At 41.3% G+C, this 22,569-nt stretch overlaps 2 protein-coding genes across 2 annotated transcripts; one reads left to right on the top strand and one right to left on the bottom strand.

The window, feature by feature from the left end:
* Positions 1-3,320: 3,320 nt before the first annotated feature.
* On the top strand, positions 3,321-12,289 carry slc22a2 (solute carrier family 22 member 2). Its single transcript, XM_048251115.1, has 11 exons — positions 3,321-3,785; positions 5,197-5,300; positions 5,396-5,550; positions 5,764-5,932; positions 7,455-7,569; positions 7,671-7,774; positions 7,867-8,081; positions 8,226-8,334; positions 11,209-11,321; positions 11,653-11,752; positions 11,960-12,289. Exons 1-11 carry the CDS (start codon positions 3,372-3,374, stop codon positions 12,045-12,047), a joined length of 1,686 nt encoding a protein of 561 aa, XP_048107072.1. The 5' UTR covers positions 3,321-3,371; the 3' UTR covers positions 12,048-12,289.
* On the bottom strand, positions 12,248-22,206 carry LOC125299713 (plasminogen-like). Its single transcript, XM_048251110.1, has 19 exons — positions 22,104-22,206; positions 21,431-21,575; positions 21,244-21,350; positions 20,569-20,683; positions 20,297-20,436; positions 18,203-18,323; positions 17,942-18,060; positions 17,542-17,704; positions 17,305-17,429; positions 16,868-17,024; positions 15,478-15,683; positions 14,897-15,045; positions 14,628-14,721; positions 14,376-14,490; positions 14,167-14,241; positions 13,918-14,058; positions 13,414-13,520; positions 13,168-13,313; positions 12,248-12,764 (listed from the first exon to the last, which is right to left on the bottom strand). The coding sequence occupies exons 1-19, from the start codon at positions 22,147-22,149 to the stop codon at positions 12,603-12,605; spliced, it is 2,433 nt and encodes an 810-aa protein (XP_048107067.1). The 5' UTR covers positions 22,150-22,206; the 3' UTR covers positions 12,248-12,602.
* Between the last annotated feature and the right edge of the window lie 363 nt (positions 22,207-22,569).

Below are 22,569 nucleotides of genomic sequence, written 5' to 3'. Positions count from 1 at the left end.
TTGTTTTGTTTGTTTTGTCCTCTCAAAGGGAACTGTATTTCTCTCTTCACTGCTTCAAGCAGTGGCTACATTTTATATTGCTTTCGTCCTTTAAGAAATGATGCCTTCCTGATGAAAATTGCTTTCATCAAATTGTAATGATAACTGTTTATAATGCTTGAAAATGAACATCAATGGACAGAATGTTATTGTTTGTTTAATTTGGTCACGTATATCCTTCTAGTCCCCTCTTGGTTTTAGTTTTCAACTTTATGGTAATTTATGTTTTTTGTTGTTTTTTTTTTTTTCTTTGTTTGTTTGGTTGTTTTTTTTTTGCAACTGGAATTTTCCTACAGCACAAACTCTCTTTGTCAGGTCTATAGATAGAGCATGGGCCTCCAGTTTGTACAGATGATGACGCTAATGGAAATGTTTCAGTGTATGGATCCGATGCTGTGTAGCAGTGTATTTTGCATATCCGGCGTCACTTTGGTACTCCATTTTGGTCCTGCTGAGTGACCTCAGACTCCTATTTATCATCCTGCCACCGTGTGACTCCTTTTGCATTTGTACCCCATTGGCCATAGCACAGAACTTAACTATTTCCGCGTCATCCATCTAGCATGTTGGGAGTTTCTTCACCATGAAATGTTCCTGAAGAGAGGGATTTGGCCCTGTGCTTCAGCTCCGCCTTTGATGCCAAAAAAGCATGAGAAAGCCAGAACAGCAGTATCCACATGGAGCGCTTCAGTGCCATGGTAGCCAATGCATTCTCCTTTAATGTGGCAGGATACCAGAGCCTTGGGTTGCCATAGACTTTTTTTTTTTAGTTGTTTTGAATTTGCGTTTTTTTAGTTGTTTTGAATTTGCTTACAATCACAGTGTGATGGAAATTATTATTCAATAATTGTTGTGTTCTTTTATTTTATACATTTATATTTATACTGAGTTAAGCAAGTTAGAACACAAGCGGGCACATGCAATTAGGCTATTGAAGTTTGGTCTCACAGTGGGCAGGGCTAAGTTGAGCTTTTTCACCTACATGTTTATAAGATTGTGAAAAAAAATATGTGAAAGAGTGAAATGAGCTTGTTCTGGCAAAGTAATTAAAAGGTCTCAACTAACCAGCTGTGCCTCATTATAATGGCACAACATTTTGCCACCTAAAGTTGGGATTTTTAGCTACTGGTACATTATGTTTATGATTTTTGATATTGTTTTTTTTTTTTTATGTGGCTGTCTCTGCTCAATCACTCCAACAGTGTTTCATGTGGGATTGTACGTTCTAATGTGAAGTGATCTTTGTGTTCAGTCACTTCTCTTCCTTTTGCTCCTATTCCAAGACCAGTAACGTAAACATCTGTCCTTTATTTGCCAAAAGCAACAGAAAAGATTTGAAAGCGTTAGAACATCAGTATATTTGTCAAAGACCTTAACGATTTCAGTATGAATTGGGGTCCAAGAGGGTGAATGGAAAGGCATGAGCTACTTGGACTTCCAAGTCTTGCTCACAACATGGCCAAGTTAACGATATCGCATCTGCTGCACCGTATGAGCAGCTTTTGGCTAACTGCGTAGGAGAAGAGACTCCCTGACTGACTGTGGTTGTGTTAGTCAGGTGGTTTATTAGCTGACGGCACTTTATGGTGGACGAACGCCCCTTCTCCCCCCCCCCAGAGCTCCTGGGTCTGCCAGCTCTCAGGTCGTCAGGCAGGCTGGACATGAGGGGGTGGAGGGTGGCCTCTACCACATGGACTCTTCTCTTGTAGTTCTGGAGTGAAACGTCTGTCACTGCTGTATGCTTCAGAGCACCTCGGCTCGCTCGGTACGTCCATTAGTCATGAAGCATGATGAGAAGGCCCGGAGCCTCCGACTGGTGTGTTTTTTTTTCCTCTCTCTTGTGAGAGGCTCTGGTACTTCTTGGGCTTATTTTTGTTTGGTGTCCTGCATTCGTCTGTCTTTTTGTATTTATAAACTGTTTGCGTGAACACATTGCATTAAATCAGTAATAAAACAACAGCTGTTCAGACCATTATTCTAGCCTTCTGCTTGGTGTATTGGAGCTTGGTGTATTCTATTGTGCTTGGCTCAAACTGTAGAAATCAGGAGGCCCTACAGAAATATTGAATGAATTTAGAATTGAATTGAGTATAGAACCCCCTTTTATACCCTTTGGCACAACTTACATTTTTCTGCATTTTTTAAGTCACTGCTGATCCCATTTGAAGTGATCCTAATATGAATTACAACATATTTCATAATTTTAAAATAATCTATATCTCAATATTAAACACTTGAAGTGAGATTGAATTCCCTGCTCCGTACACTTGCTTGCGTCATCCAGCACCGTTCAAATTGCCCATACTGTAGCAGCAAAATGACTTATTCAGTTTCATGTATAGTCATCTTGATTCCCCAAGACTTGATACGCCCTGGAAATAACCATTATTCACAGAAACCTCGAGGAAGACCATGACTCAAGAAGCAAGGCTTATCATAGTTGCAAGATGCATACAGACAGACGATGAAAATGGGGAAATGCATGGTTGTGACGGCATATCTATTTTAAGCCTGTCTCACACATTTAAATATACATACAGTACACTACCGCTCAAAAGTTTGAAGTTACTTAGAAATTTCCATTCCACTCCATTCTAGACAGAATACCAGCTGAGATCAGTTGCATTTTTTTTTTTTTTTTTTTTTTTTTTTTTCAGATTACATGATGCCTTTTGCAATTATGCAAGCACATCTCAACTGTTGTAAAAAGAAATGGCTGATCTTTAATGCAATATCTACATTGGCCATTAACAGCAACCATTCATCCAATGTTGCAAAGGCACATGCTGTTTAATCTAATCTGATCTAATTTTAAAAGGCTAACTGAGAAACATTGGAGAACCCTTTTGCAATTATGTAAACACATAATGTAGTCTGAAACTACTGCCCTGATTTAAAAAAACGATGCAACTGATCTCAGCTGGTATTCTGTCTATAATGGAGTGGAATGTAAATGTGACTCTTGACCGGTAGTGTAGGTGGCTTCTGTCTCTAGTCTCAGTGACTTGTATATGAATGAGGTAAAGCCTGCATTGAATTATAATTCCAGTGCAGCACTGCATTGGAGGAGTTTATTTGAATTGGCAGCCCATCAGATCTAGCGAGGGCTCGTGAGATTACATAACCTCAGTGACATCTGAAAGAGCTGCCTCATTAAAGAGTAACACAAGAGTTTTGACGTGCTCTCAACGCCTGGCTGGTCTATCACAACATGGCCGAGGCCCAAGGTCATCCTCCTCACTGGACTTTTGATCACATCTTCCCCTGTAAATACCCTGGCCGCAGCCCTCGCCAGACACACGACTGCCTCTGACCCCCGACGTGCTGCAGCCATGACCACTTTCGACGACGTCCTCGAGGAGGCCGGCAAGTTCGGCCGCTGCCAGAAGCGGATCTTCGCTCTCCTGTGCATGGTGTCCATACCCTGGGCTGGCATTTATGTGGGCATCGTCTTTCAGGGCTTCACCCCGGAGCACTGGTGTCGCGATCCCGCCGTCAGCCAGCAGAGGGAGAGCTGTGGCTGGACTCTGCACAACACACGCAACTATGCCCCCCTGGTCAACAAGTCGTCGGGCCTGGAGCGCAGCCAGTGCCAGAGGTACGATCTGGACTGGAACGCCACAGGCCTCATCTGCGACCACCCCGCACCTCACCTGACTGACGAGCAGCTGAGCACAGTGCCAACCACCACCTGCAAGGACGGCTGGGAGTACGACTATGAGGGCAGAAGATCCTTCGTCACAGAGGTGAGACCTTACATGCACAGTGTGTACAGTTATGTGCAGAATAATATGCAGAAAAGTGTGTTTTAAAAAAAATAATAAAGCTCAAAATCCTTAGTATAGCTGTTAATTCCATAATATCAATGCATTGGGAACACTGCACATTCCATTTCAAATCAAAACATGACCAAAATTGATCAAGTTTGTGTTATACCTTTACAGAAAGTGAAGAAAAAGGATTGTTAGGCTATTCAAAAAAATAGCAATGTTTGATTTTTTCTTTACAAACTCAAACATTTATTGTATAAACTGAAAAATGTCTCAAGATTTTATTTTACTTTGAATCACTGCACTAATATCTAGTTGCATTACCATTATTTCTGAGAATTGCTTCACATCTGTGTTGCATGGAGTCGACCAACTACTGGCACCTGTGAACAGGTATTCCAGCCCAGGACGATTGAACTACATTCCACAATTCCTCTGCATTTTTTTCAGATTGACGTTATGGAGTAACCAGCCTGATCCCCAGACCTCAGTCCTATAGAAAACTTGTGGGGGAACATCAAAAATGCTGTTTCTGAGGCAAAACTCAGGAATGTAGTTCAATCTACCTGGGATGGAATACCTGTTCGCAGGTGCCAGTAGTTGGTCGACTCCATGCAACACAGATGTGTTTTTGAGCTTTATTAAATTTTTTAAAACACACTGCTATTATTCTACACACAACTGTAGATATGGCACCAGAACAGCACAACTGTAAGATGTATTCAATCTGTCTCAATAGTGTTCATGTGACAGGAGCCTAGATCTGGTACAGCAGGAGCAGAGGTGATGCAATTGCCATGTAAAACCACAGATTTTGTCTACTCAGTGTAGCACTTTACCGGGCGGAAACTTGATGTGAGGTGTTATGTTGATAAGAGTAGGTTGTGTAGGCCAGTGTTTTTCAACCACTGTGCCGGGGCACACTAGTGTGCCGTGAGAGATCATCAGGTGTGCCGCAAAAAAATGACCCAAATGTCACTCACTGGTCCAGAAAAGCAACTGTTGCATCAAAGAATTTAAAACAACATGCTCTCATTTATTGTATGATTGCACTATTTGTGGTATGCAGGCATTGTACAACGGGGGCCCCATATCCAGTATTCACAGAATCATCACATATCCAGTTCATAACAACAATTAGATATAGTCACCTACAAATGAAACAGAGGGTGCTTGTTTTATTGAGCAGGTCTTGCATAGAAGCCATAATAATGCCAAATCTGTGTATTATTTGAAATTTTAGGCTATGGTATGTTTATTTTTTCTTCACACAGGATGTTAGTGTGTCCCGTGGGACATTTTAAGTGTCAAAAGTGTGCCGTGGCACACAAAAGGTTGAAAAACACTGGTGTAGGCGGGTACTGATGTGTGACTTCTCTGGTTGCAGTTTGACCTGGTGTGTGCGGATGCCTGGCTGGTGGACATGTACCAGGCTACTCTCAATGTGGGCTTTCTGGTGGGTAGCATTGCCATCGGATACCTAGCTGACAGGTAAGGCTGATCATAACAGAAAAGTATGGGATACTTTTCCGTTGTATTCTTAAAGGAAAGAGTGACAACATTTTGTTCCCCCACCATTTGATCAGATTTGGCCGGAAATTAAGCTTTTTGATGTCCAACCTCTTGAATGGGATTGCTGGAATTCTAGTGGCAGTCGCTCCAAACTACGTGTCTCTGTTAGTGTTCCGGACGCTGTACGGCTTCGGAGTGAAAGGAGGCTGGGTGGCTGGATATGTGCTGAGTAAGAAATGACCCCTCTGCCCTATCAATCAATCTGGAGCACAATGCATGCGATTTGTGCTTTATATAATAATTAGGAATAAAAAAAAAGAGATATTGTAGAATATCTCAATCAGCTTTTCAACAACAGCTGTGGTTAGCCTCATTATAATGATTATTATGATGATGAGTTGATTGTTGTCAGATGACTGTCTGCCTGCACTTCCTGCTTTAGTCACAGAGCTGGTTGGTGTGGAGTACCGCAGGACGGTCGGGGTTCTTTACCAGATGTTCTTCAGTGTGGGCATTCTAATCCTCCCCCTCATTGCTTACTTCATCACCGACTGGCGCTGGTTACAAGTGGTCATCACAGTTCCCTACATCGTCTTCCTGTCCTATTACTGGTAACTTCTACTTTAAGTGACTTCTCTTGTAATTGTGGCCACTGCATCCTTCCCTTATTTGCTATCTTGTATAACCATAGCTTGGAAAGCATCTGCGTAACAAGCTAATGGGCAATTTTACTGTTTTAGTTCACTGAAGCCTATTCACAGGGCTGCCAACTTTGAGTGAGATTTGGTGGGCCAACCAAACTTGCTGCGGACACAGCTCATTCAGCATTATTACCGTACAGCCCAAAAAAAAAAAAAAAAAAAATATATATATATATATATATACCATTTACCATACTGCCCAAACAAAATATATATATATATAATTTACCATACATCAGTGGTTCTCAGTGTAGTGGTCAGGGGTACCAAAGGGATCTACTACCAGTGGGGACTACTACACCAGAGGGGACTGGTGGCCAAAGAGCAAAGAGGCATCCTCAGCCTGAACATTTAAATGCATTCATCTGGTGCAAGTAGGAGGTTAGACTTGCTTATTTTTTATATCTATGGATGGACATATTTGTGCTGTAGCCTAAACTATTTTGCACTTGAGAATTTTAACCATGCACACACAGGTGGAATAGGTATGATGATACTGCAATAAGTTAACAACCACAAAGCATAGGCTATTTGCTGAGTTTCAAAGTTCAGAAATGGTCAAAAAAAGTGTACATTTCAGCACTCCATGAAATTATACAGAAGCCTGTGTTGTTCAGCTAGTTAATCTAAGATAAGCTGTCTTGGTCATTGTAATGTCCATCTATACATGCTATATCTTCCTTTTTCAAGACAGTCTGGTCTACCCATATCTGGGAAAGTATGTTGTGCTAATCTTTGCATGTTTTATGTCAGGCTTTATATCAAGAAAAAATCATTGCATCTCTTTATTTTTTTTCTTCATATTTTTGCATTACTGTCACTTGGAAGCATGCCAGCAAAAATATGAATATCTGTGTAAGTAGGATTGTGTGGAATCTGGTAATATAAGAACCATGATGGTGGAATAATATATGGATAAGCAATTTACAAAAATGTTTGTACTGATAATTCACAGAGAGTAATGGGTGTGCAGAGCTGTGTGCAGAATACAAATATGATTACATTTCATGTCAGCTCAATGTTCATTTTCTCACAAACCATTTATTACAGCAACTAATTGAAAGCTTCGATTCCACTGACATGCGATGCGATGCGATGCGATACAGTGATATGCTGTGTGATATATGTGTGACGAGTACCCCGTGAGCAATTTAGTTGAACCTGAACTTGAGATTTTACTGGGGCACAGCAGTTCCGTATTGGGGCTACCGGGCTGACACTTCACCGTGAGAAATCAAGGGGTGTGGTGTGAGAGAGCATGTGAAGCTAATGAAATGAGTGAGTCTCGCAGCCAATGCGTGAGAGTGAGGCAACCCTGTATTCACTCGAGTACACAGTGGAGACTGATCATAGATCAGTTGTTGGCAAGCTCATACACCTTGGATAGCACACAGAACATTAAAGATGTTTAGGTGATTTCTTCTTTCTCCAGGTTTATTCCTGAATCTCCAAGATGGCTGCTCTCTCAGAACAAATCCAGCAGAGCTGTAGAGATAACAGAGGCAATGGCCAAAGAGAACAAGAAAACTCTCTCCAAAAACATTGAGGTGTGAAATGAGTGATATTCCATACATACTTTCTTAATTGAAAAGAAAATAGTCTTAATCTCATACGCAATGTGGTGATGGCATGTGCTATTCTGTTACAGAATCTCAGGGATGATTCTGCAGAGACACCTTCCTCAGCCAGCTTCATGGACTTAGTCAGGACTCCGAAAATGAGAAAACACACCTTCATCCTCTCCTTCAACTGGTGAGTTACATCCCTGCCAACCAGTCAACCACACCGTATGCATTTGTGTTTTGAGTTGCCCATTTGCGTCACTCTGATCTTCCTTCCTTCAGGTTTACAAGTGCTGTGGTGTACCAAGGTCTGATCATGCGTCTGGGCATCCTTGGAGGAGATGTCTACATCGACTTCCTCATTTCCGGCTTGGTGGAGTTCCCGGCAGCATTCCTGATCCTCTTCACCATCGAGCGCATTGGCCGACGGCTTCCCTTCGCCGCGGCCAACATCGTTGCAGGAGCTGCTTGTTTCATCACAGCCTTCATCCCAGAGAGTGAGCTCACGCCTGGGGCCTGGTGGTGCAGCCATGGCTGAGCTTGTGCTAAGAGCATGTTCTTAATGTTCTATGTTCTTAATGTTCTGTGTTTTTCATGTTCTGTTCTTCATGTTCTATGTTCTCTTCCTGGCGCTCTCACAGGTATGTTCTGGGAGAGGACAGTGGTGGCTTGTGTGGGCCGACTGGGTATCACCATGGCCTTTGAGATGGTGGTGTTTGTGAACACGGAGTTGTATCCTACTTTTGTTAGGTAAGGGGAGATAGTCAAGTCAAGTCAAGTCATTTTTATTTCTATAGCACACTTAACAAACAACAGCAGTTGACCCAAGGTGCTTCCCAGTAAAATGATTACAGTACAAATATACAAATATACAAAGACTCAGTGCCTCACAATTAAAATAAATCAATACATAAAAAAGGGTGGACTAGCAAACAATCAAATATTATTTAATACATAGACCTAGTTAGGCTAAGGAGTAAAAACACATAGCAGTAAACACAAAACAAAATAAAATAAAGAACAGTAAGGCTAAAGGGGTGAAATACATAGCAGTAAAACGAGGTGAGGCAATAAAAACATGTAATAAAAAAGAAAGTTAAAAATAAATAAATAATAAAATTAGTAGCTAGTGAGATTAGATGATGAAGCAGAAATTGTGGGAAATTGTGGGAAAGGGTGGGCTAAGAGGGGGTGTAGTCTTAACTTGGGGTGAAAGCAAGAGTAAAAAGATGATTTAAAGCTGGCAATAGTGGAGCTGGACTTGATCTGAAGGGGGAGGTTGTTCCAAAGCCTAGGGGCAATGACAGAGAACGCTCTGCCATCTTTTGTCTTAAGGCGTGTGTGAAGAATGGAGAAGAGCTGTTGAGATGATGACCTGAGTGACCAAGATGTGGAGTATGGTGTCAGCAGATCAGTAATATAAGATGGTGCAAACCCATGTAGGGCTTTAAAAACAAAAAGTAACATTTTAAAGTAAATTCTGAATTTAACAGGTAGCCAATGAAAATGAGCAAGGATGGGGTGATGTGTTCTTTTTTCTTGGTACCTGTTAAAAGTCGTGCAGCCGCATTTTGCACCAGCTGTACAGTAGTCTGGCCATGCTGGATTGGGTTAAAAAAGAGAAAAGTGAGTTGCAATAGTCTAGCCTAGATGTGATAAAAGCATGGATTATTTTCTCTACATCACTTTGGGATAAAACTGGTTTCACCTTAGCAACATTTTTTCAGATGATAAAAACTCCCACTCACAACACTGCTGACCTGTTTGTTAAAATTTAGAGAGCTGTCTAGCCAAACCTCCAGGTTGTTTATAACCCGATGGAGGTTGTCAGCCAGAGGTCCAAGTGCTTCCTACAGTACCTACAGTATTTCAGTATTTCAGACCTACACTATCCATAAGGCGGTGTAAAAGAGTGCTGTGGTTGATCGTGTCGAACGCTGCACTGAGATCAATAGGACTAAAAGAGCCAATACAGAGCAGAATGTAATTTAGAACTTTCAGCAGGGCTGATTCTGTGCTATGTAATGCTGTAAAACCAGATTTGAATTTGTCAAATGCTATGGGTATTCAGGTAGGAGGATAATTGTGAAGACATTTTTTTTCCAGGATTTTAGAGACAAAGGGTAGTTTAGAGATGGGCCTATAGTTTTTATGATCAATTGGATTGAGGCTGGGCTTCTTAAGAAGGGGTTGTGCAATGGCGTGCTTGAAAGAGGAGGGGACAGTGCCATTTAGCAAAGAGCAATTTATCATGGCCAATATGAGGGGGCTGATTGCAGGAAAAACATCTTTAAAAATGTGTGATGGAATGACATCAGAGGGACAACATGTTGCTTTCATCATTGCCACAACTTCAAACAGCTGGGAGAGTGACACCTCAGCGAAGTATTGGAGATGGCTTTGTGAAAGAGGTTGCATCTCCGGGTGAACAGAAACTAGAGAAGGGATGTTAGCTCTTATCAAATCAATCTTTTCAATGAAAAAATGTAAAAACTTCTCACACAGTTCCGTTGAGGGAGCAAAGGTCACAGAAGTCGAAGGATTTATTATAGAGATGACAAACAACACCAACAACAATGTATCAAACAACACCTTTGGTCTATGGGCATTTCTGTTGATGATATTTGAGTAATAATCGGGGGACAAGACCCAGAGGATTCAAACATAATCAAAAAGTGGTCTGACAGCAATATCAACAGTAGCAGTAACAGAGAGAGGGAAACCAGATGACAAAACAAGATCTAAGGTGTGACCCTTTTGATGAGTTGGGCCAGTTACAGTACAGACTGTGTTAGGTTAAATGATTCAATAAGGCTTATAAACTCATTGACCAGCGATTTGTTAGGGCAACAGATGTGAATATTAAAGTCTCCAAAAATCAACAGTTTATCATATCTAGAAGCCATGGAGGACAGAAGGTCAGAGAAATCTTGAATAAAACCACTGGAGACTTTAGGAGGCCTATAGATCAGTGACTTTAGGAGGCTAGGAGGCCTATAGATCAGTGACTTTAGGAGGCCTATAGATCAGTGCGCATAAAAGAGACAAAATAGTGAAGGGGAGCCAATGAAGTCCCTTTATATCCCTGTCACGCAAATGTTTACATTTACTCTTCAAGGATCTATGCACACGGTGATTCTCAGTCAATCCTCTTGATCCAGAAGTATCTTGCAGTCTATCAGATAGTCACTGAGTAAAGCCAAAGTCCTTTTAGGCAAGTCCCTCCACTCGGCGGCCATATGACAACGCTTTTTGGGCACTCGTCGGGCATCCATTTCGGCAGAAATGCGCGTGCGCAAGGCTCACGACACCAATCTTGCTCCAGCAGCGAGATCAGAACGCATGATTGGCACGATGTCTTCACAACACACCATATGATTGGCTCAATGTATTCACATCACACCACATGATTGACTCAATCTATTCACATGTCGACGTTTTGCCGAGGTAGGGGTGGGATATGTGTAGACAACGGCCATATTGGCGTTACAAACTAGCCCCATGCATTTCTATGGAGGGTTTTTTGAGTGCTGTCTCCTCATTAGAAAGTCTCTGGTAAAGCTCAACATATTGTATTCTGCAGCACTGTATGAAGTCCAATGGTATGTTGTGTTGTTCTTATAGGAACTTCGGGGTGTCGGTGTGCTCCACACTGTGTGACGTGGGTGGTATTGTGGCTCCATTCCTGCTCTACCGATTGGCTGTAATCTGGCTAGAACTCCCACTGATTATATTTGGTTAGTTTTGCACTGAATTATCTAGTCACTGAATTGTGACAGATTGTGACAGAACAAAATATGTGTTTGAAGTGAATTCTGTCTGGTAACACTTTACTGTGATAATCTGTCCACAAAGACCAGATTCAAGTTTAGTAGGCCTATGTGAAATTACCAGTGAACAATTACTGAGCATCACCTCTACTGAGCATCAGTCAACAGTGTCAACAGATAGTTTGTTGTAATCTGAGCATAGAGTTGTAATCTGAGCAGAGAGTTTAGTATTATGTGGTGGCTACTCCAAGCACTTTCAGTCAACTCACATCCACCTGGTTGTGCCATGTTGTCACAGGGACAATTGCATTTATTGCTGGGGGTCTGGTCCTACTGCTGCCTGAGACAAGAGGTGTTCCACTTCCTGAAACTATTGATGACATTGAAAACCCTCAGAAGTAAGTTTTAGCTCTAAATCATTGTTTACAGTTAATTCATTTTAACACACATTCCCATCAGTATATATCCCCATATACCTTAAACACATTTTTTTAAATAAATTCTCATGCACACATACAGTACAAGAGACATATTGGCCTTCTATTGTTCTTTTGTGTCTGATGGCTGTGGTGTGCTCATGACTGGCATCCTTCTTTATTTTGCAGACATAAGGAAAACGCCCTGACGAGTCACCAGCTGGAGAATCTCATCCCATCAGACGTAACAACCCAGAAAGAACCCGTGGATGTCTGAGTCCATGGCTCCAGTCATGTGGTCTGGAAGTGGGACCTATCTTTCACATCATAGGAAAGCCACCACATCATAATTTATACCTTACATTTTTACCTGTTTTTGTTTGTTTGAATTTTTGTAGACTTTGATTATTGTGTAATTTATTTAAGGTAGTTATTGTGTGTGCTGTTAGAATGGCAGTCTCATACATTGACTATCAATGATTTTGAAACATTTATTAAAATAGTAAAATTCTATTCTGACACAAGAGTACAGAGGATTACCTTCATTCTCACAGTTCATTCTATCCATTGAATATAATGTATTTTTCAGTTGTTTCAGTTTCAACCTAAAGATATCATGCATGAATTCATTCATGTACCCTTGCCGTAAAATGTTACCAAAATATCATATATTCTCTTAAAATTAACATTAAGGTGGCAGTCCCTTGCACAGAAATAATGTAACAGCCTTGGTTGTTACTCCCTACACAATACAAGTACAGACATAAGTGACACTAGGGTATTTCAGCAGAACAGCATTTCATCAAAAAAATACATTTATACTTAAACTTAACTAGTTCTTTTTCATTTCACTATTAATCCAGTCAGTAAATTTGGACACTCTGGCATACACCCCTGGTTTCATTGGATTAGCGCAGCCAAGGCCCCATGATGTGACCCCTTGGAGGATGAAGGTGTTCTGAGAGTGGCAGACAAGTGGTCCTCCACTGTCCCCCTGGAACAGACAACATGGATGTTAACCAGTAGTCATTAGAACGCATGGATGTTAACAAATAGTCATTGGAACGCATGGATGTTAACAAAGTCATTAGAACGCATGGATGTTAACGAATAGTCATTGGAATGCATGGATGTTAACGAATAGTCATTGGAACACATGGATGTTAACGAATAGTCATTGGAACGCGTGGATGTTAACGAATAGTCATTGGAACGCGTGGATGTTAACCAATAGTCATTAGAACGCATGGATGTTAACGAATAGTCAATAGAACGCATGGATGTTAACAAATAGTCATTGGAACGTATGGACGTTACGAATAGTCATTAGAAAGCATGGGAAAAGCCATGGTGTTGATGACAGAACTCTGCTAGAATAATCCCTATAACAAACCCACCTGACAACTGTCTGTGCCTCCCTCAATGTTCCCAGCGCACATTTCATGGTCCTTCACCCTCCCGTTTAGATATGCAGGTCGGTTACAAATCTTATTTTCAATGACTGGAAATCCTGTTTCTTTCAGTTTCCCCTCTCCACCCGTTCCTGTAAAGGCAAGGGAATGTATGTTTAGTACAAAAGTATAAATCTCTTGACATGGTAAAAAACATGATCTAAAATAGGTTACTAATTATAGATATTTTACCTTGTGTCTCTCCCCATCCGGTCACATAGCATTCTGTGTTGCCTGGAACAATGTAATCCTTGTCTGGTAAGCATGCTGGCAAAACCTTATCATTTAAGACAGCGGGCCTGCAAATTAAAAAGTGCCATGTAAAGTTGGAGTAGGCAATGGGTTTTTTATATTAAAACTAACTGACTCAGACAAACAGAATCTCTGAGTGTCTGTGACTTGAGATCTTTAAGCAGCAATTCCAGTTTAAACCAACCAAAAGCCTAGCATCACTACATCACTATACTGATTTTCTGTGCACACTTAAATCCTTTGGTGACTAGGGGGCCATTACCAAAACATCCAATTCCTCATCTAGGAATTTAGAGTATTTTACAATACACAAGTTATCCAGTCTTAGTCAAAATGGTCATGTGGAATGACTGTCACTAGCCATCTTAACTGAAAACAAACAAACCTTTTCAAATAATTGACATAAACATGTTAGACAATTTTATGATAAAAAATTGTACATACGTTGAAAGCTTGAGAAGAGCAATGTCTTTTCCGGTTGGCTCAAGAATCAGTTTCTCAACATCCCTCGCTTGCTTGGATGGTTCAGTCCCTCTCTCTGTGTGGGTTCCTAGAAATATCTTGTAAGCAGATGGCCGTTTAGACCTGTAAAAAATGAACATGGATCCCATGTCAGTGATTAGAGGATTATCACATCAAAAGCAAAGTATATGGATCAAAGTGCATCATTGGGGTAAACCTGGAAAAGAGTACCTCTCTAGACAATGGGCAGCCGTGAGGACCCACTGGGCATCTATCAGTGTTCCTCCACAGAAGTGAATTCCAGAGCTAAAAGAGAGAATGGGACAAAACGCGTCATGGTATCATCACCATGGCTCAGCCATTCATTCACTCTCAACGCACATACATTGGCACTGCTGTTAGGAAAAATGAAACTAGAAAACTGGCAGTCGGGTGCATACCTGGTTCGTAAACTGATTTGCCATGGCCAGGAGTGAGGTTTGGACACGCAGCCTCCCACAATACGTCCAAAGCATCGCATGGGCTTTACACGAGGTTGTCCACATTTCTGTTCAGCTGGTGGCACATATCAAAGTCATCATAATTTAGTTGTTCACTTATTAATGGGGCTAAGACTGTTGCCTGGCCACAAAAGCTAGACTTGATATGTTTTCTTTGCTACCAACGGTGTACAGGGGAGATGAGAGACATACAGCAGTCTGGAATCTGGCAGTAGTCCCACTTCTTGGTTCTATCTGTGGTGTAGCACCAGGGCCCATTCACATCATTGTCTGGGTTCCTGCATTGCTAACACCAATGAAAAAGAAAGCAAGATCAACCTTTACCTAAAAACATTACTGTAACCTTGTAGTTCTGACGTTCATGCTCAAGTACTGTGCAAGACCTTTAGTCCACACACCCTCCAAATTATTGCCTTAACATGATTAAATCTGACAGAACTTGTGACAGAAATCTTACTCACATTTCCCTCTAAACCTTTATCAGGGTGTGATTCAGGAGTGAAGCTGGCATGCTGATGGGGTGTCATGGAGCGCCAGGCTTGGCAGGTGACACCCATTATAGTCTTAGATGTAGGACCCCTGTAGGTCACCCCGTTTTCAACCTTGCAGTCTGAACACAAATTGAGCGTGGTGTCATCACAAAACCATGCCAGCAGAATTGAAAAATCCCTGAATGTGCATAAAGGTGTTCTAAGCGATGTTGGGTAACTTCTGTTGAAGTTCAAACAAAACAGAGAACTAGCTCGCTACTCCCACCCCCTCCCTCGCGTGCAATTGAAACTCTCCTAAACACGCATCATCAGTGAATGGCTGGAACAGTTTGTTATGTTTTTATGTCCAGGCTGGACCAGGTTGTTATTGTTGCCGTTTTAGGAGCCTGGGCTGTCACAGAGACCGCATTTTTTTACAGTGCATTCAGGGCACAGGCAGCTAGCGCCTGGTAAAGTGATGTTTGCTGTATGTGACAAAAAATGTTTTAGCTTAGAAACCGCATCATATCACTTAGAGCACCTTTAATGGTCAGAAGAGGCAACCTTCCCACCTTCTGCAGTTGGAGCAATGGTGGCCAATGGGCCGGGGGGCTTGGGGCCTGGGACAGGTTTGGGGCCCAACACTGGTTTCTCTGTTGGTTTGGTGGTAGTGCACTTCTCCAGTTTGCAGTACTCCCAGCGAGTCGAGGGGTCAGTGGTGTAGCACCAGGGAGCACGGTCACCATCTGGGTTCCTACACAGGTTCCTCCGCAGGTCTCTGACATAGCAGGGGTGAGGAAATATACTTAATGTATAACACAAAACACATTTATTTACAGTAAGCTTACAAGTGAATTCTATAGCCTACAATCAGTCTATAGCCTAATGTACAAATATTTTTGGTAGAACCAATACTTTTGATTATGTGCAAAACAATGAATGTAGCCTCTGACTGGTGCTGACTTAGTAATTTGCCCAGAGTTGTGTGGGTTGCTCACACACACAATACACTCCCTCACACCAACCTCAAGTATCTTGAGAACTTTAGTAATCAGTTTCTTGAGAATTGTAATCATCCTGTCGGACACATGAACTGGTTATGTGTTTGCCCTGTAACATTGCTCAAAAAGTTGCCCCATGTATCGCCTAAAGCAACACGATGAAAAATTCATATTTATGCATCTTGGCATCAATATAACACCATTTAGAGCTTGGTGCCCAGTTAGTTAAAAACCAACTAAAAGGTTAATGATCCTTCCTCAACAGCATTACACAGTGGAATATCAAGCAATCTGAGCATGCTGAGACTTGTCTCCACTTCGTACCACTTGACAAGTTAAGTTGTGACATTTTGAGCACATCTCTGATATCACACATACATATATGATATACAGTATTTAGGCTACGAGATGTTACAGGCCAGTCAGCATAGTCAGTCTGTTGACTGTTTGTAGGTTTATGGCATGTGTCTACGTAGAAAAATCAACAGAGTCAGTGTACTGATGAAGGAATAGATTAAATAGACAGATGTGGAAGGTTTGCAAAGTCATTTACAAAAATACAGTATTTTATTCTGATACATGGTGTGGCTACTGTATTTTGTAGTTTATTTTGATAGCCTACAATTAAAATAAGGGTATTTCATATTTTACTTTTGAAATACATTTTGATGTATTTTTGCCCATCCCAGCCCCAAATACAAACATGAATGTGACTTGTGTAAACAACTTAACATACGCTGCCAGCTATGGCTGTCTATTAACCAACTAATAACAATTGATTGAAACTAATTGCAATGTGTAAAAAAACTAAATGTGCTATTCAAGGAAAGAGGCTTTCCACTCCAGTGGCACACATGCAATGAGCTATATTCTTCTCTCATGTATTTGTGTAATCATAAGGTCATTATTAAATCATTATGCACTACTGTGAAAGGATTGTTTTGTGTCTTTGTGGTCTTACGCTTGGGGAAAGTCCTGTGGTGTCTTTTGATGGCGATGAGGATCCATGGATGACCAGATCTGGCATTTTTTCCCACTAATTGTCTCTGACATGGCCCCCCTGTATGAGCTCCCATCACCAGTGTAGCAGTCCTCCATTTCAGGGATAACAGGCTCCTCTGTGGGGGGATACATCAAACTGTACTCATCAGCAACCAGCTCATTTGAAAGCCTTTCACATTATTTTCCTTAACTTTCTAACTATTCATTTCTTACTATTAAGATGAACTGGCTCCCAAGAACCTTACACGTTCCACACCAAAAGCTTAAATACATCATCTGACTTCACATGGAAACAAATTGCTTTATATAATTATTAATATAATGATTGATTTCATACTGTTGAAATGCCCTATTCCCAATATAAGTGTCATGTCTAATGATTGGTTCTACACTGACCAGGTCCTGGTTGATTTCCACAGCTGGGCACCTTGCAGTACTCCCATCTAGTTTCAGAGTCTGTTGTGTAGCACCAGGGACTTCTCTCACTGTCAGGATTTCTGCAGTAGTTTCCTTCAAGGCCTCTGAAAGAGCATAATGGATACTCTCAAGCAGGGATGAATATTTCTAAAGCACACTGAATCCTGGGAAATAAGTACATACAGTAACTCAAGTGAAGCTCCAAACAGGTCTTACTTGCATGGGTAGTTATCTGGAGTTCGAGAGTGTTTATGTGGAAACTGCGAAGACCACATCTGACAAGCCTTCCCTGATATTGTCACGGATGCTAGTCCTCGATAAGCGCTGCCATCGCCAGTAGCACAAGTGAGCTCTGGCACTATAGTTGGGGGCTCAGAGGCTGAGAGAGCGACAGAAAAAAAGAGTTCAAAACAACAGTTGTAAAACAGTCAAAAGTCAAAATCCCTGTGTACAGCCCTTCTTGCTCCAGGTGCTGATGGTGTGCAGTATAACTATTGAAAAGTCAAAGAGTAGTATACATTGCACGATGGTGTGCGATGTGTACTACTTTTTGACTTTTCAATAGTTGTAAAACAGTCTCGAGGATATCAAAAACACGCAGAGAAAGGTGACTCACTACATCGAGGGATGTTACAGAAGTCCCAGCGCTTTTTGGGGTCAGTGGTGAAACACCAGGGCTTTGGCTCCCCGTCTGGGTTCCTGCAGTAGTTCTCCTCTAGGTATTTATCAGGAAGTCTGTACAGGACCACACACACACACACACACACACACACACACACACGTCACATGTATATATAGACACAATAATCTTAAATATGTTAACCTCTTCAGTAAATGAGATTGAGGGTGCATGTGCATGTTTATGAAAGGTGCATACGCAGAGGGAAGGTAGCCATGGTTTTGTGGCTTTTGGGAATCCCAACGCTGACAGGTATAGCCACCCTCTGTTACTGAGATCTTGCCTCTGTAGTCTTCCCCACTGCAGTGCATGCACTCCACTGCAGATGCAAACATACATGACGTTTTGTAAAAATAATAATAATAATAATAATAAATTTAGCTGAAAGCAGCAATGAGGGGGCCAAGAAGTTGAGCAGGAGTTGTCCTGGCAACGCAATGTTGTTACATTATACACACACCCAATTAACCCCCCCACAAACCCCCCCACACACATATACACAGATAAAACCCCCCCACACATAAGCACACCTCAAACATCACCAAATTTATTGTGTGTCCTCAGGTTGTAGTCACGAGTCCACATATCAAGTTTGGTGTCGATACTAAAAGTGTTGATAATTATAGCGCTCGATGTGAGTGGTTGAAGTAGCACGTCAATAGATGACGGACAAGTGGCTTATTCAATCATATGCAAGCATTTTTTGATTAGGCCCAGCCTTCTGAAGCAACACTTCAATGGATCGGTTCCAGATGGATGAGTGGAGCTAGGCGGAGCGAAATTCATCTGGCTATTGCCAGGTTACCAAGTTTGGTGTCGATACGAGAAAGTGTTGCAAATTATAGCACCCCTAGTGGTCAAAGGTTGTTAAAATTATTGTGTGCCCTCAGGATGTGGTCCTGAGTCCATGAACCAAGTTTGGTTTCAATATGTGAAAGCATTGCTGAAATATGAGCCGACTTCCTGTGATTATAGCGCCCCCCCCTAGTGGTCAAAGGTTATAAAATTTATTGAGCCTCCTCCTTATTGGGTCCTGACCCCATGTACTGACTTTGGTTTTTATATGTCAAAGGGTTGCTGAAATATGACTATACTTCCTGTGATTATAGCGCCACACAGTGGTCAAAATGTACCAAATTTCTTGAGCCTCCTCCTAATTGGGTCCTGAGACCATGTACTGAGTTTGGTTTTGATACGTGAAAGCCTTGCTGAGATATCACTTCACTTCACTTTGGCTTCGCCGCCAAACTTGATTGGTCACGACGGGCGATGGGTTTTGAATATGTCTCCAAAAAGCAATGCATTTATGAGTCATGGTCGGAAGATCATCTGTGCTAAGTTTCGTGAAAATCGGACAGACTTTGTGACCTTTGATGCCTTTTAAGTGTTTTTGATTAAATCCAATATGGCGGTCAGATCAATTATGTTGACGTCACATGTTGGCATGTTTCGGCCTAAAGACCTCTCAAAGTATTAACAGACATCACTAATATGTTTTTTGATGAACTCCAATATGGCGGAAGGTTTAACATGGTGGAAATTGACGTCATGGGGTGCATTGGTTCAGGCATAACACTTGGTCAAATTAGTTATTATACTGTCCCGAATCAATGTGCCAAATTTCACAACTTTTTACTGTACGATTCTATGGGCTGCCATAGACTTCCATTGGAGAATAATAATAATAATAGGAAAAGGTACAAACACAATGGGTGCCTTCACAGCTTCGCTGCTTGGCCCCCAATAATCAGAGGTATGGATTCACTTCTCATCATTCATTGTGGAGGTTAATAAAAATTGGACTTCAAGGCAAAGACATTACTGGCATGAGTTGTGACGGTGTGAAAGCTGATTGTCATCTGAAATGTGAACTAGTCAAGCACATTGACTAGAACTTATGCACATTATACCCTAGAACCTATGCACATTGGGGCAGCCGTGGCCCACTGGTTAGCACTCTGGACTTGTAACCGGAGGGTTGCCGGTTCGAGCCCCGACCAGTGGGCTGCGGCTGAAGTGCCCTTGAGCAAGGCACCTAACCCCTCACTGCTCCCCGAGTGCCGCCGTTGAAGCAGACAGCTCACTGTGCCGGGATTAGTGTGTGTGCTTCACCTCACTGTGTGTTCACTGTGTGTTCACTGTGTGCTGTTTGTGTTTCACTAATTCACCGATTGGGTTAAATGCAGAGACCAAATTTCCCTCACGGGATCAAAAAAGTATATATACTTATACTTATACTATACATTATACCCTAGAACCTATGCACATTATACCCTAGAACCTATGCAATACCAGTGCAGTCTTCAATGTTACAGGACTCCCATCTCGTCTGTGGATCCGTGGTGTAGCACCAGGGTCCACCAGCATCATTGTCTGGATTTCTGCAGTAGTTGGACTCCAGGTCAGCATTAGGGTATTTCTCTGGAGTCATGCTTCAAGAGAGAAGATTGCAGACTTCATACAATGGAAGCCACTGAGCAGATGCAGGACACAGTGAAACATTTCTAGAGTTTTTGTAGCACATAAGCGTTATGAGCAAGTGTGGTTTTGAGGGATGTACTAACTTGGGTACATGGGGAGATTTGGAGGCCCATCGCTGGCATGTTTTTCCTGATTTGGTTCTGGATTTTGTTCCCCTGTAGCTACTCCCATTACCAGTGATGCATTCTTTTAAAAACTCTATTATGGAAAATGGGAAAAAGGTGATCTGTTGCTGATCTTATATCAAGGCAGTTTGTGTGACTGGATTAGAACTCTTTAGTGTGATCCAGTTATATAAACGTATGTGGATACAGTATCTACAATACTGCTGTTAGAAGGTCAAAATATTAATTTTGCTAGTTTCCACAGTAATCTTGAGATCAGTCAAAAATATTTCCAACATCAAAATATTTAACAATATGTCTCCCATTCCCTTTTCAGAATGCAAAATCAGAGTCTAAGCCATTGTGATTTGGTCAGGCTAGTTAAATATTCCCACTGACTCAATGAGGCCTAGAAATGAACTGTTTATCTAATCCTTTCGCCCCAGCCACTTGTTTACTGATGGAAGGGTACACATTAGACTTGTAACACAGATTAAACATTAACTCCACTGAATGTATGCTGAAACAAATTCAAATTTTAACCATAGCTTCTTGTTTTAATGTCCAAAATAAGTCAAATGCTATGTTCTAGTTAGGCTAATGTAGTTTTATCAGGCCATGTACACATCATGTATCATCTTTTGTCTGCAGTACCTTTCTTTTCATAAAATGCTGAGCTCATCCTCCGCAGCAGCAACTCCATCTTTGAGTTTGCTGGAACCGTCACACAGTCCTGATCCTTTTCTATGTAAACAAAGGCCCTGCAGAGAGAAACACTTCATGAATGCAGGCTCATTTGCACAGAATAGGTAGCAGGCCCGCAATATGAGCTGATCATTACCTGCATTGGAAGGCTGTTTCTGCATTACATTTCACTGCACACTCGGCTGCCGTGTTCACTGAATATGCTCGTTTGACAATAGTGACCACCCAGGCCCCATCAGTTTTAGTGTAATCATCAAGGACATTTGAAAGCACTTCAGTGACTAAAGAGAGAGGCGAAAACATGGATTACTATGCCCCCATTGTCTGAAAATCAAATAAGAGCTTGCATAGTTTGAATGTTTGTTAACATACTGTACAATTGGGAAAGCAATGGTATAATGATTTTATCAAACTGCCAAATCTCATTGTAACTGGCAGACTTCTTTTACAAAGATGTATGGATTAACAGATTGCTTAATTGACATTTCTGTGACAATATATGAAACAGAATCACTTCGCTAGTCAAACCCTATATGGAACACCTCTAATGATCCCGGTATAAAAGTAGTCATCACATTTTACATTACTACATTACTTTGTGGTTGCAGTATATGTGTAACTATATTGAAAAACATTTTTGATTAAAACAATGTACAACATGACTTCTCCAGTGTAAGACACATACAAACTGTATTGGAAAAACAATTACATCATGAGATGAACTCCAAATACAGATGGAAAATGAAATGGCAAATATCAGTTTCCAGATGTACATGTAAATGTAAAGTGGATTTATTGATTTGTCTTACCCGTACAGAGCAGCGCACATGTTAAAAGAAATTTGGATGTGTCCATGTTGTGGCAGGAAGAGCCACCGCAACCAGGCCCTTACATGGATTTGGAGTCTTTTAAACCATGTCAGTAAGACAAATAGATAGATCTCACTCATCTGTCAATCATTGTCCTGACAAGAACAGGGTGCAGAGGTCAATATTTGGGCCAATTTGCCATAGAGGTCTCAACCCAGATTTCTGTCTATCTCAGCAATGAGATTGTGATGTAAATAAATGTTGTTAATGGAGCCAAAAGTATATTTTCGACACATACTTAGTGTTTCACTTTTTCTTAATCGATTTACACACTTCACAATTAAGCATAAAGACATCAGGCATAAAGGATCAGCATTATTTTTCTTAAATGATTATGGGAATGTTAAAGGAAATAACCTTGAAATACATTAGTTCATTAATCTACTTGAGCATTAATAAAAAGCCA

The sequence above is a fragment of the Alosa alosa genome, chromosome 8 (assembly GCF_017589495.1).
Source record: "Alosa alosa isolate M-15738 ecotype Scorff River chromosome 8, AALO_Geno_1.1, whole genome shotgun sequence".
NCBI classification, from domain to species: Eukaryota; Metazoa; Chordata; class Actinopteri; order Clupeiformes; family Clupeidae; genus Alosa; species Alosa alosa.
This window is presented reverse-complemented; position numbering and strand designations above follow the sequence as displayed.